Source organism: Phyllostomus discolor, chromosome 2 (genome assembly GCF_004126475.2).
Source record: "Phyllostomus discolor isolate MPI-MPIP mPhyDis1 chromosome 2, mPhyDis1.pri.v3, whole genome shotgun sequence".
Lineage (NCBI taxonomy): Eukaryota > Metazoa > Chordata > Mammalia > Chiroptera > Phyllostomidae > Phyllostomus > Phyllostomus discolor.
In genome coordinates this window covers 202,895,187-202,909,497 of record NC_040904.2, presented here as the reverse complement: position 1 = coordinate 202,909,497, position 14,311 = coordinate 202,895,187, and the positions used below count along the sequence as shown (strand labels likewise).

General features: G+C 51.1%; 1 protein-coding gene across 1 annotated transcript in view; it reads right to left on the bottom strand.

Annotated features, from left to right (window-relative positions):
• Positions 1-366: 366 nt before the first annotated feature.
• STAB2 (stabilin 2) overlaps positions 367-14,311 on the bottom strand; it is a 126,730-nt gene continuing 112,785 nt past the window's right edge. The window contains exons 60-69 of the mRNA XM_036019503.1: positions 13,407-13,548; positions 12,575-12,708; positions 10,786-10,948; positions 10,535-10,641; positions 8,263-8,382; positions 7,196-7,336; positions 5,797-5,904; positions 4,780-4,908; positions 3,337-3,453; positions 367-855 (exon numbers count right to left, since the gene is read on the bottom strand). Coding sequence (XP_035875396.1) covers positions 802-855; positions 3,337-3,453; positions 4,780-4,908; positions 5,797-5,904; positions 7,196-7,336; positions 8,263-8,382; positions 10,535-10,641; positions 10,786-10,948; positions 12,575-12,708; positions 13,407-13,548 — 1,215 coding nt within the window. The 3' untranslated portion in view covers positions 367-801. The remainder of the gene's footprint in view (positions 856-3,336; positions 3,454-4,779; positions 4,909-5,796; positions 5,905-7,195; positions 7,337-8,262; positions 8,383-10,534; positions 10,642-10,785; positions 10,949-12,574; positions 12,709-13,406; positions 13,549-14,311) is intronic.

Sequence of the window (14,311 nt, the reverse complement as noted above, 5' to 3'; positions counted from 1 at the left end):
GTGTTTAACTTTCAGAGGAACCGCCAAACTTTCTGCAGTGTGGCACCCTGTTTGGGCAGGACAGCCCCCCAGCAGGGGATGAGGGCTGCGGTCCATCCACACCCTCGCGGCATTCATCATTGTCTGTCTGTCTGTCTGCTTGCAGCCATCCTAGTGGTTAGGGAGTGGTGTCATTGTGGTTTATTGTGTCTTCTTAACACACACACAGACAAAATGGAATTAAGAAAAGAGTCGAGAGGCAGAGGTTGGCTGCCGAAAAGACCCGAGTTAGGACCAGGAAGTGGATTTTACCTTCGAAGCTTGACTCCTTCAGTGGCAAAGAGCATTTTTGTTTATTTCCCAAAACACTAGATTTGTTCCATAGGCTTTATTTCTGTTCCATAAACATTTATTGAGCACATTGCCTGGGCCAGACACCGTGCTAAGGGCTGAGATACAAGATGAATGAGGCGGGTGCCTGCCTTTGGGAGCTTACAATCTAACAGGCAAGTAAGACAAGGGCACAGTTACTATCGAGCTGGGTATAGAAGGTAGGGAGAGCATCTAAGGGCACACAGGAAGGACAGCGGAAGGTCAGAGGAGGGAGAAGTCCCCTGGGTTGGTGGGTGGATCTCACAGGGTCCCTCCCTCACCCACAGAAACAAAACAGTCCCCCAGATGGAGCGAAGAGATGAGGTACGGCGTGAGTGCTTCATAGACTTCATCAGGCTAAAGGACCTTCCGGTCCCCCGAGGATTCACAGTTGATGGCCTCTGCAAGGAGGAGGCTGCCGGAGCCCAGGCAGCGGGTGAGGCTGGGCCCTCACAGCGCCCCCAGGGGGTCACTGCTCTCCAGCTGCTGGTCTCCGGGGGAGTCCTAGGGAAGAGAGGTCTGTGAACACGCTGGAGGGCCCAGGACCTTCCCAGGCTGAGCATCTCCTTTGGCCATGCGTCTGAGACTCAGATGGGGCTCAGGACATGCTACCCCCAAATAGGACACCTTGGCATATTCAATGTCTTAAGCTGAAAGAATTATTTAAAATATGGCAGAAGTAGGGAGGTTATTCTGACCTCCTCCCCTACTGTCCCCAACACAGGTCATAAAACTCCCATGTGAAGGTCCCCTCCTTCTGACCCAGGAGGGAAGAAGACACCCTTACCACCAGAGCTGAGGAATGTGGGGCCAGAAAACCTGCACAAACCAGCCTTGTTCAACCGCCCTTGTCTCCCTAGTTAGGTCCTTCACCAGGTACTACCCGGGCCCAAACCTCCTTGTCTTACCAATTCTTCACAAACATATTGTTTCTTTATTTAAAAGGCATAAAAGCTTCCTGCTCTGGTCACTTCTTTGGGTCTTCATTCTCTTGGGAAGCCTCTCATTTACATGTAAACACTCAACAAAATGATGATATGCTTTTCTCCCACAAATCTGTCTTTGCCAGTTTACTTTCCAGACCCAGCCAGGGTCTCTGAAAGGGAAAACGCTTCCCTCCTTTGGAGCCTAAAATACGACTCTCCTCCAAGAGCCCGTGCACACACGTGGTGGGAACACACACGCCTCGTGTTGGGAGGCAGGATGGTCTGATGGTTAGGGGCCCCGCTCTGGCGTCAGCTGCTGCTGTTGGAAGCTTGTGTGCCCTGGACAGATTAAACTCAGCTGTAGTGCCCTCACCTATAAAAAGTTGTAATAGGTGTGAGGATTGAATCAGATACTACATTAAGAAAGGTGTAAGCACCCCACAAATGGTGGCTATTCCTATGATTACCATAAGACTCCTTTTAGGTTGAAAATGCATCTTCAGCCAGGGGTGGCCCTTGGGCATCTGAGAGAGTCAGTCATAAACGCTACTCCCGAGTCTGCTGCCGAAGCTTCCCACTGGCTTTCTCTCTGACAGAGCACTGAAACTTGGTTTATTAGCATAAAGCACGTGTTTGAGGTGTCTGAGTTGGCTCCAGATACAAAAGGTATGAGATTCTAGCACGTCTCTTTTGGGATGGCGCCCTTGGCATAGGATTCCACTTACTGGAACCTTTTTTGCCACCTGGGCTCCTCAGAAGGTCTAGATGAATCCTGCATCTAGGATACTCTCTCACCTGCCTCAGGTGCATCTAATGCACAGTGCTGACGGAGCCCTTGGCTGAGAAGGCACGGAGCGTGGTGAGCAGGATGGGTGGCTTTTCCTCTGCTGTTTAAGTGAAGCTGATTTCAGCGCCATGCTTGCAGAAATAAAATATTAATACATGCAATCTAGCTGAGCTTACCCTTGCAGTTTAGACTAGAAATGCTCACATGGGTCTGGTTAAAAAATAAAATAGGATTTATGACATAGTTACTTTCCAATCTGTCACAACCACAGCGCCACGGGCATGCGGAGCCACAGGTATGCATGTTTGGCTCGCTGCCGACAAGTGACATCTATGGCACTATACGAGTTTAAAATGGTGCAATAAAATACTTTTGTAATGTTTCAATGCAGCTTACAAAAATTCAGCAACCATAATAGAGTCTTTGGGGAGAGGGATGGCATATATCTGCGCAAGAAACAATTACAGCAACTCTCTGGGCTTGGTTACTATTGCAGGAAGGTTCTAGTCGCACACAAGCCAAGTATTTCCTGAGACCTGAGTGAGGCCGTCAGCTGCCAGCTTCTTCTCTTGTGTTTATATAAAAGGAAGAATTAAATTTTTATCCCTAGCTTCTCAGTCCAGACCCAGGGATACAAGCAGGGTGTACTTTCCACATTCAGTGTGCCTGGGGTACCCTGCCATGGGGTCCCCCCAGGTTGAAGTCAGCGGAAGCCCCATCTAAGCTCAAGGATCACCAACTCCAGAAACAAACGGTCCTCTTCTGGAAAACCAGGGCAGAGCGCGCTCCCCTGGATATGAAAGACCTCACCAACGGTACGCAGCTTCAAAGGCTGGGAGCTGCTCTGACAACAGGCCATGTAAATATAAGTTTAACATATAACCAAGGAAACATACATTTCAAAGGCTTTGTGTCCTATTTCCCAGCAGCAACCTCACAAATATTTGCAGCAGAATTTAGCTCATTCCTTCTCCTGGTGACATGTCACCTGATCATGAGGTTGGCGTGGGGCAACCTCTGGTCTCCCCTGCTTCCAACTACTGGGGCTTCTGCCTCCCACCCAGAGGAACCCAGGAGCACAGACCAACCACATGGCTTCCCTCTGCTTGCCACACTGGCGTGTGCGCCACACCGGCGTGTGGGCTTGTTGCCCCGGATGCGTCCTAGGCGTGAGCTTTTCTCGGTGTGAAGCTTTCCACGGAGGGTTGCTGAAAGACATCGCTCCCCTGTGCCCCAGGGGAACCTGTTCCTAGATAAATAATGCAAACTCACCAGGAAGGGGTCGTAGGAAGGCTCTGGGGGAGCCGAGGTCCTGCTCTCATACAGGGGGTTCGAGATACTCTCGGGCGGCTGCTTGCCGAGCGCTGTGACATCAATATCCTCTTCTGACTGTTTGGAAAGACCAGCACCAGGGCTGAGAGGCAGGATGTCCCCGGGCGGGAACTTCTCCTTCCCAGCATGCGGGTAAAGCAAGCCCCGCCCCTACCTCCACCTCCGTTATAGTACTTTAATAGAGATCTGATTTACACAGAGGGACATACACCAATCTTAAGTGTTTAGCTCAGTGGTTTCTTAGTATGTCCACCCAGGTGTGACCACCACCCAAATCAGCATATCGGGCACTTCCACCCCCACCCCCCAGTGTGCAATCCCACCCAGCATAATTGCTCTTCTGACTTTCATCGCCCCAGAGTGGTTTTGCCAGCCCTTGAGCTTAATTTCAAAGAATTCACCAAGTGTGTACACCTGTGTTTAAATCGTGTTTTTTTTTTTTTCTTTGAGCTTTGCCCCTGGCATTTACACTTAGGCAGGTTATCCGCTAGAACACAGGTGGCAAACACAATGCCCGTGGGCTGAATCCGGCCCTCCACCTTGTTTTATCTGGTCTAGCACCTTGTTTCTACCTGGCGGCAGCGCTGAGCTCTTGCTTAACTGTTAAGGAGTATTTACAAGTATACAGTCCTCAAATTACATTCAGCCCTTTGAAGTCAACTGTGAGGCTGATGTGACACCCCTGCCCCCCCACCCCGCCCGGTGAAAATGAGTTTGACACCCCTGTGCCAGCAGGAAGTGGACTGCTTGGGGGCTCTGCTCAGTCTTTGCTGGGTGTGTCAGGAGGAGGCAGCCAGCAGAGAGGAGAGGCCAGGGAGGGGTGGGAAGCTCATAAGGGAGGGTGCTCAGCCACTGTGTGGCTGCCGAACCTGGTCCCAGGGTCACTCCACGGTCAGCCAACGCCCACTGACCTAGACGTGGGCTCAACAGTTCAAATAGGGCAAAATGCATTTCACAGCTGCCCCAGGAGGCCCCACAGTGCAGGTCCCTGACCCTGTCCCCCACCTTACACTCAGCCTTGAAGCCCAAGCCCGTCATGGTAGGCGTCTGTCTCGTGAATCCCCCAAGATGAGCACACCTCCTGGCCCTGGGGAATTTGCTTCCAGGCCAGACCCCTGGCAGAGAGGCTGGAGGATCCATGCTATTGGCGGCCCCACCACCCTCCTGAGCAAACTCTGTCTCAGCCAGAAAGAGGGGTTCCAGGCTGCCACTGCCGCTGCTCTTAGGGGCAGAGACCCCACTGTGGAGGCAGGAGGTGTGTGCCAAGCACCCGCTGCTGGGCGTGCTCTTGGAAGCCGCCAGTCAGCTGACGTAGCCCAGGGCCAGGGGCTGGGTTGTGGAGAGGACCCCCATCACCATGTTCCTGTGGTTTCTCTTTCCTACCTCAAAATGCTGGAAGCCAATTGTTCTCCGGTTCAGTCGGAAGTAAGAATATGCACCCAGAGCGATGGCTCCGATGACCAGCAGGATGGCGAAGAATATCCCCGTTCCCAAGCCGGTGTGGGCTGCAGTCTGAACACAGAGAGGGGAGGGGGTGGTGTGCTTTCTAGAGCCCATCCCCTTCTTGCTGGCCTGGGCATCTTGGAGCAAGTTGGAATAAAACTAATGATCAAATAGGTAACATGTATCTCCCCTTACTACTGCCAGAGCCTGTTCTACTACTCCCTTGCATGAAATAATCCATTTAAATATATGGTAGCCCAAAGAAATAGGGACGATCATTATCATTTCCATTTTACATGGGGAAACTGAGGCACAGCCGGGTTAAGCACTTGCCCAGTATCATAACAACCAGTGAGTGGTAGAGCTGGGCTTTGAAGCCAGCTTGGCTATGGAGCTGCTGAGCTTAACTACACGCGCTGCTGTGGAACTTCCCGGCGTCCCGCTGCGCTCCCCTCCCTCACACTTTGGAACAAGGTTAGGATGCTAACATCAACCACCCAGCTCTTACAGAGCATGGACTATGTGCCAGGGACTGTCCTAGCTATTTTGCATTAACTCATAGTCCTCCCCAGAACCCAGGGAGGAAGGCATAAGGACCCTCACTTTGCAGGCAAGAACAATGGGGCTCAGAGATGTTGTGGGGCTTGTCCACGAGCACACAGCTATGAAGTGGAGGGGCTCAGGAATTTTCCACTTCCTTCCAGTGGTTTTTCCATTGGCCCACCCTGTCCCTTTCATTTGACAAATATTAAAGGTGCCAGGTGTTGCGTTGGGAATACGCAGGTATTGGGCTGGGCGGAACCAGGGCCAGGTGTCCCTGAGGCCAGCTGCCATGACTCGGGGAGACTCTCCCAGTCTCCAGGGGAGTCGTGTGCAGGGCTTCCAGCACGAGTTTCCCCTTTGGAGAGTGGACACTGGGCTCTTTCTGGCCCCCCTCCAGGAGCCCTGGATACTCACCATTGGGGCAGGCGGTGCTTTTAAAGGCCCGGAAATGACATGAATGATCCCATTGGAAGCAAAGATGTCCCACTGCAGAATGGCTCTTCCATCAACAAACCTGGTCCCCTAGGGAAATGAGAAGGGGGCTGACGGAGATTGGCGGTCACCTGGCTCTTTCTCCCCATGTGGTGGCCCTTCCTTCCTACGGAGGGAAATTGTTCATTTTGCCTGAGATCTCGGAGCCTGGGTTCCAGGCCTGTGTTCACCAATGGGCAGCCCAGGACTCTGCTCCCCGGCAGGACTCAGCCCAGAGCACATTAGTGGCCCCTGTGCAACCAGCTTGATCCAAGAGCTGCGGAGAACCTAAGGGGTCACCTGTGCAGCCCACTTGCTGATAGGTGAGGGTTCAAGAGGAAAACGGTTTGCCCAAGATCACCCAGGTAGGAAGCGGCAAGCCCCTTGCCTCTTGCTTCCAGATCCATTGCTCTGAACCTCACACCACGCTGGAGAAGAGTAGGTTTTAAGGGACCGAATCCCTAGCTGATCAAAGTGTGATCCACTGGCTTGTGGTGAGGGTGGCCCCCTGAGAGGTCACTGGACATGCAGAACCCGAGGCCCCACACTCCACCTGCTGAATCACAACCCGCATTTTAACACACCTGCAGGTGATTTCAATGCCTGTTAAAGTGTGAGAAGCACAGGTCTAAACTACTGACCTTCAACAACTAGAAGTCTTTTATTAGGTAAAAATTAAAAAACACTTGTTAACATTTGCTACATGCCAGGCACTATTCTCACACATCACAGGCCTTGAGTCACCGAGTCCCGGCCAAAGCATACTCTATGCTGTGATCTGACATCATGGTTGTCATGGTCATCACTACCACCGCCAGCACCACCATCAGCAGCAAAATAAGCGCCACCAGCAACATAACCATTAATACCACCACCACCACCATCATCATCGACATCATCAACACATCCCGTCATCCCCCTTTTCAGAGGAGGAGATTGGGATGCAGAGAAGTTGATGGCTTGTCGTAAGTTCCTAAAACTAGCAAGTGGCAGAAGTAGTTTTCATTGCAGGGTTGCTTGACTGCAAGGCTCACAAGTTAACACCGGGGATAGGCTGGCAAACTGACAGAAACAAAGGCGGTGACCAGACAGCTTTCAAATGGTTGCATCTGTAGTTCCCCGTTACCGGCTGCTGAGGCTGGAGGTCACCAACGGCTCATTTCCCAGTGGGTGGAGGGGTCTCACAGTCAGTGTGGTGTGCAGCGAATACCATCCCCTCGCTGCACGTTTACAGTATACTTTCCCGTTAGAATAGCTGCCATCTATAAGCACCTACTGTATGCTAGGAGCTTTGCATGCATTATCTCCAGTCCTTCTAATAAGCCCAGAGGACTTTTCATACCAGTTGGCTCTGGTTCTGGCTGGAGGTGATGAGCAGATGGCTTCCCAGCCTCGTTCGCAGCATGGTGCCGTTGACGAGGTCGTTGTAAAAGAAGATGTTGACATTGGTGAAGTGGTGCTCGATGTCCCGCCCAGACAGCTTCTAAGAGGAAAGAAGCAACACAAGAATGGCCTTTAAAGGCCAAGCAATAGTTTTTCTTTCTAATGATAAGGATGACATAGAAAAAAACCATCACTTCTCATGGTCGTGGATCATCTGCCTCCTGCGGTAAGCAGGGAAGGGCAGGTTGATCTCAGGCTCTGGGCTGTCTGGGCTCTGCCAGAGGTCCCCCTCCAGCTAGGTCCCCGGATGTGGCACTGAGAGTCAGCCTTATGATCGAAGCAGGGCTTCCCAGTGGTGTCCTGGGAAGAGTGGGTCTTGAGCGGGTATCAAATGGGCAGAGGTGTTGTTCCACTTGGCCCTGGGGGCTGAGAAGGGCCCAGGGCTGTCAGAGCCCGCAGGACAGCCATCTGGGAGAGGGCTGAGTACACGTTGCCAACCCCTCTGTGTGCCATGTGTGATGATGACGTTTGGGGTGGCGGATTGGTTGCATCAATGGCTCTCATTCTCTACCCCTTCCTGTGTCCTTGCCCTCTGCCAAGTAACTCTGAGGGTCTCCCACCCTGGCTTTGGGCTCATCTGTGTCACTTGATTGGGCCAGTGGTATCTTAGCAAATGTGACCAGACAGGGGTTTGAAAAATGCTAGCAGAACTGGGTTTACTCTCACCACATCCTGCCGTCGCCATGACAACATGCCCCGGCTTGCCTGCTGGAGGGTGAGAGCCCTGAGGAGCAGAGCCCCAGACTAGCCAGCCTAGATCAGCCTAGAGCCAGCCCATCTCAGGCACACGAGCAGGCCTGGCCGAGACCAGAAGAACTGCCCACTGACCTGCAGATGGGAGAGCTAAATAAACGTGCAGCTGCTGAGTTTGGGGGTGATTGGTGACATGGCCTCGTTGTGGTGATGGGTCACTGACACTGGGTAGGAGAATTAGTTCACAGCACAGATACCAGGGACCCGACTCACCTCATCTTCTCCCAGCTCGCTGTTTTGGGGCACAAAGAGGGTGCCGCGGACCGACAGGTCCGTCAGGAGGTTCAGAAATGTCCGGCCCCTGGCTGAGCTGTTGGAGTAGGCCAGCGTTTCCTGGGGAGGGAAGGGGAGAGATCAGATGGTCCAGTGGTGTGCAGGGATGGGGGTGGCTGGAGTCAGGACCCCATCACCTGTTTGGGAATATCCCTGATGCTAGTAGCCCCAACTCAGTGGCCACTAGCCTGCTGTTTCTCTTTTTGATTTTATTTTTTCCCATGACTATTTATCCAGCTTATCCCTTCTCCTGCTTCCATCCACCCCCCTCCCCCAGTGCTGTCATCTGCTCTCCATCTATGGGTCTGTTTCTATTTTGCTTGTTAGTTCAGTTTGTTCATTAGATGCCACGTATGAGTGAAATCACGTGGTATTTGTCTTTCTCTTGTGGACCTGGAGAACATCATGCTGTTTCCTCCGGCTGGACCCTGGCGGAGTTTCAGGAGCACTTTCCCTTTCCTCAGTGAACCCTCTGGTCCTAAATCACAGCTGCGTCACAGAGCGTTCTCAGTGCGGCCACCTGCCCAGTCCTTTGAAACGTTCAGTCACACCTTGAGTCTCCTGTTGTCAAAACCCTGCCCTGGCCCCACCTTCACTCAGAGAAAGTCAGAGCCCTTATAATGACCCACGAGGCCCAAAGCTGGACACGGTAGCTCCTCTGACCCCGTACCCAGCTGTCCCCACTCTTGCTCACTCTGCTCCAGCCGCACTGGTGTCCTTGCTGTTGCTCCAACTTGTCTGGCCCACTCCTGCCTTTTGTCCTTTGCTTAGCCTTCTTCCTTCTTCCCTGAACGATCTTCTTCAAATCTGCACATCTCGAATGTCACCTGCTCACTAAGGCCTTCCCTCATCACTCTATGCAAAATGGATGCCCCTTCCCCCCACCCTACCTTTCCCCCATACCACCTTCTAGCATTCAACACTATGCACCTGTTTATTCCATTTGTTTATTTTGTTTGTGTTCATTAATATAGCTCAAGCACATAGTAAGTGCTCAGTAAATACTCACTGAACAGATTATGAGAAATCACACTGCCCAGCTCAACCCAGTCATCGTGCAGACAGGACTGCTAATGCCCAGTGAGGTTAATGAACTTGCTCAAGGGCACACAGCCAGTGGGATTTACTCTGACACTGTCTTTTCTCTGAAATGCTGTCATAAGCTCCCACACAGCAGCAATGTGGGTTTGGGTTATTATCTTCAGAGTAATTATGGTAACTTTGATTTTTAGATCAGTTAGATGGCTACCTTTGGTCTGTGGACAAAGATTCACCACTCTGGGGTCCTTGGACTAACTTCTGCCCTGATCCTGCAAGCCTTATATTTATGCCTAGTCTACTCTCCTTGGCTGTGTCCATGACCTTCCTAAACTTCGGTTTCTTTATCTACAAAATGGAAATAAATAGAAGTGACCTCATAAAGCTTCATGAAGATGTATTCCTAACAAGGATTTATTGAGCAGCTAATACATGTAAGCCATGAGGCAGAGAGAAAATCCTCCCCTCACAGAGCTCACATTCTGTGAATTGAGTGAAGAGTGCTCTGCAGGGGCCCAGTGCAAAATAAATGCTCAGGAAATGTTAGTCTTCTCCTTATTGTTATCATTATTAGCTACATCTTTGATCAGTCAACCTCAAACCCTCCTCCAGTTGGGGCTTTCTCTTCATTAGACATAACCTGTGGACGACCGAAGTGACTTTAAGTGCAGTGCAAAATACAAGCGGACACCATGTTGATAATCTGGCTCATTGGGTGATCACCAGGCAGGCTTAGCGCCCTGTGTCCCCCCCCCCCCCCCCGTCTGTGATGACAAAAGAGCATCTGAGACCTGCAGATCAGCCTCTCCCGATGCTCTCGATGCAAACAGAGATGGTATTGCTAACACCAATATGGCCCTTCCTGCATGCTGGCCTCAGGTCCAACTGCTTTACAAATATTGACTCATTTAATCATCACAACGATTCTGTGAAGTCGGTGCTATCATCATCCCCATTTTGTAGATGAGAAAGCTGAGGCCCAGAGAAGAAAGTAACTTTAAGGTGCTGCAACAAGGGGCAAGCTCCAGCTCCAAATTCAGGCAATGTGCCCCAGTACCCATGCTCTCAACCTTGACTGGAGCCTCTGCCTTCTTTCAAGGACTCACCTCTCTAAGACCTGCTTTGAGACAACCCCTCCTTCCCTGAGGTGAAAATGAGCAGACACGGTGCATACCGTCAGGAAGTTTGTGAGCGAGGGGAAGGACATCAGGACCTGCAACAGATTCCCGCTGCATGAGAAGCCATCTCCCACGTAGCCCTTCTTGCAGGTGCAGTTCACATCTGGAAGGCAGGAGCAGGTGGGGTCCCATTCCAGTGGGACAGAGGCCCCGGATGCCAACCTCACCCTTGGAGGTTGGCTGGCCAGGCTGAGCATGGCTCAGCAGCTGTGTGGCCTGGAGTCTGAAGTGTAGCTGGGATAATTACCTTTCACCCGGTAGCAGAAGACATCCCACATTTCACTCTTGTTTCTTGGTCCGTAGTCGACTATCCCAACAATGCCAGAGCCACAGTTCTGGGAGGCATAGGCTACGGGGTAGGCAACCCGCCCGCTCTCAATCCAGCCTGCTGAACAGAGGTGGTAGTTGGCCTGTAGGGACACAGATGTGGCCACGGGTCAGCTGCAACTTCCTATCTGTTGTGGAGTCCTTTGGTTAATGTCTGTTCTCCCATCAGACTATAAGCTCTACGGAGTCAGGGGTTATGGCTCATTTTTCTTATTGTGGCTCTCTGCCTGTAACATAGCAGGTGCTCATTACATTTTTGTTGTTCGAACCAATGGATGGATGAAAGTGGTGCCCTCTCTTTCTTGTAGGTACCTGAGTCCTTCACACTTATTTCTCTTCTCTCTGCTCTTGAGAAAGGATTTGCTCTCAGCCATTTCCCGCTGGGTGTAAATTCTTCTGCTTGTGGACTGGCAGAACTCTAACTGATCATCACTACCATCATCATCTCACCATCACCATTATTATCATCATTCTTACCATTATCACCAACACCATTCCCACCTTCATCATCACCATAATGAACACCATCATCATCATCATCATCATGTACACTGAGAGCTTCCTCTGGGCCAGGTTCTGTTGCAAGGGCTTTTCACCTGTCAACACCTTTATCCCTCGCATTAATCCTTTCAGATAGGAACTTAAAAAAAAAGTCCCTATCAGATAAATGAGAAAACGGAGGCAAAGAGGAGTTAAGTAACTTGTTCCAAGTCACACAGCCAGCAAGTAGCAGAGCTGAGATTCAGACCCAGGCAGTCTACTCCAGAGCTCTTAATCTTCAAAATTGAGGTCCTACTGCACACGGGCCACTGTGTCATATCACTTTTAGTCTCTATACAGCCATGCCAAGTAGGACAGAGGTTTCAGTGGCTTGATCAAGGCCACACAACCAGAAAGCAGGAGAGCAGAAGTTCAGACCCTCCAAGATGCTGGATCCTGGCATCAAAGGTTTGTTCCTTGATAAAAAAAATGTCAGGTCTGAGTAAAGGTGGAGAGATTTGGTGGTGATGGAGGCTGGAGGAAGAGCCCTTAAATTATCTATGTAGGCGGTCACTTCCTCCACTCCCAGCGAACAGTCACTGGGTAACTCCAAGGTGCTGGCCTTTCCTAATGGGCAGGGCTTCTGGTTTTTGAGGCCAAGAAAGTAGCTCTGGCCAGAGCTCTACTTCTTACTGGGCTGTGGCTGAGAGCTGGGGCTACCCCCATTTACCCATTTCTCAGCCCTTCCAGACATGGAGAAGTCCAGCTATTCCAGAGAAACTCAAATGCTTTGTGGGTTCAGAGAGACCCCAGGCTTGTGGTTATCGTTTTTTTCTGGTCTCCAGCTGTGATGCATGCACTCCCAGGCTGTGCTCCTGCCTTGGCAGTTGAATGTTGTGGCTGAGAACAGACTTTGGGAGTCAGGGCTACATTTGAATACTGGATCTGCCACTTCTTGGCTAGGTGACATTGGACACAATATTTAACCTTTTAGGGCCTTAGTCGTCCCATCTATACATCCAGGGATATTGTAAAGATGACAGTAATGTCAACAAACCACCCCTCACAGTGTCTGACACTTGGTAGAGACCCAATGGATGTGACAAATTGTGATTATAGCTCCAGGAGCTTCCTGCACTCCCCTACAAGAAGGCAACAGTGTAGGTGTCCTCGTGTTAAGAAGAGCCTGTAGCTCCTCCCTGCGTGGTGCTCACTGATTGGGGACCCACCTTCTGAGCATAGGAGAGCTGGTTGTAGGTTGCCATGGCTGCAGCTTCATTGGCACAGGCCTCTTGGGCTTTGTCAAAGGTCAGCTTATACCGGCCCAGCGGGGAGCGGAGATGGAACACTCCAACAGTGGTATCTAGATAGGGAAGGAGAGGAATCGCCCAGGTCAGTGCTTCCGGCAAAGAGCTTTGAAGGACTTTCAAGGAGGAAGACCAGCTACCGAGTCTATGTATGTGGAATCGTATATTTGTCTAGTGGGTCCTTAATGCTTTCCCTCCATCAGGTTTCAAGATGCCTTATCAGCTGTTCCTCGGTATCTCTTACTTTTCTTATACTCGTTGGTTTATTATAAACCGTTCAAATCATCCTTGGAAGTAAGTGAGGCCCAAGCCAGTCATTGTGCTCCTATCAAAATAACTGCAAAGAAATTGCTCCTGCATGTGGTCAGCGCTTCCTCTTTGTTGTTTAAACCCTAAACTGTGCTCTTTAGATTCAAATACAATGAAGGGTGGCAGGGGTTACTAATTAGTTTGAAGAAAGCAGGTATCAGGAGATTCGTGATAGAGGGCCTTCGGGCTCCCGTCTGGTTCTCACGGCTCAGGGTCCAGTGCTGAGCCCACTCGCGCCTCTGCTGTAGGAGCTGCTGCGGGAGCCGCTGCCTCCTGGGCACCAGACAGCATGGGCTGTTTGGCTTCCAATTTATTATTGAAAAAAAAAAACCCACTTTAATTAAACTGTAAAACTTAATGAAATTAAAATTTTTACTTTTTTAAAGTTAAATTTTTTTTTTTCTTTTGCCTGAAGCTTTGGGGCCAGAGCCCCTGGCCCACTGACCCTGGAAGTGGAGGTCGGCACAGCTGGCGTCTGCGTGGCACTGCCCGTTGTCCTGGAGGCAGCGGTCCACGGGCAGCTGCTCTGGCTCGCAGCTCACCCCGTCTCCTATGTAGTGGCTCTTACATTCGCACTTCTTCTTGCCCTGCGGGGAGAATGGAGAAGGTGAAGGAGCCCCTTGTCTAGGACCCCAGGGCCCCCCCAGAGCTCTGCGGGCCACCCTCCAGCGGAGGAGATGTTCAGAAGGATCAAGAACGTATGCCTCTCCTGTCCAGCGGGAAATGGAGTAAATGCCATGTCACGTGCTCGTGCAGGATCATGAGGAAGTGCCATGCTTTGCATCTCAGCTCAAATGTCGCTTGCCCAGAGAGAGCCTCCCTAACCCCCTGAAATAAGAAGTCCCCCCCCCAGTCCCTTCTTGCGCATTGGCTGATTTAGGTTCTTCCTGCCTCTTGGTGCTCTCTGAAAGTACCTTCTGTGTTCGTTTCTGCACCGAGCATCGCCCCTCCCTCTGCTTGCATACAAGCTTTATATTGTGACATCTCTGGCCCCAGCAACAGCACATAGTAGGTGCTTGGTGACCATTTGTGGAATCAATGAATGATCTCACTTAATCCCCACAACAATCCTATGAGATCTGCCTTATTATTAGGCCCACTTTGCAAATGAGGAAACTGAGGCTCCGGGAGATTAGGTAGCCAGCCCCAGGCCACACAGCATGTCAGTCCTGGAGCTAAGACTTGAAGGCTGTCTGACTCTAAGTTCACATTTATAACCTCAGGGGACATTATCTCCCACCGTTTTCTCTTCCCACCCGTTACACAGGGCGCCGGGTGCTGATCCCATTCTAAAAGGACTCAAGGGTGCCCAGACCTGCTGCACTTTCCCTGCCACTTAACCAACTCTTT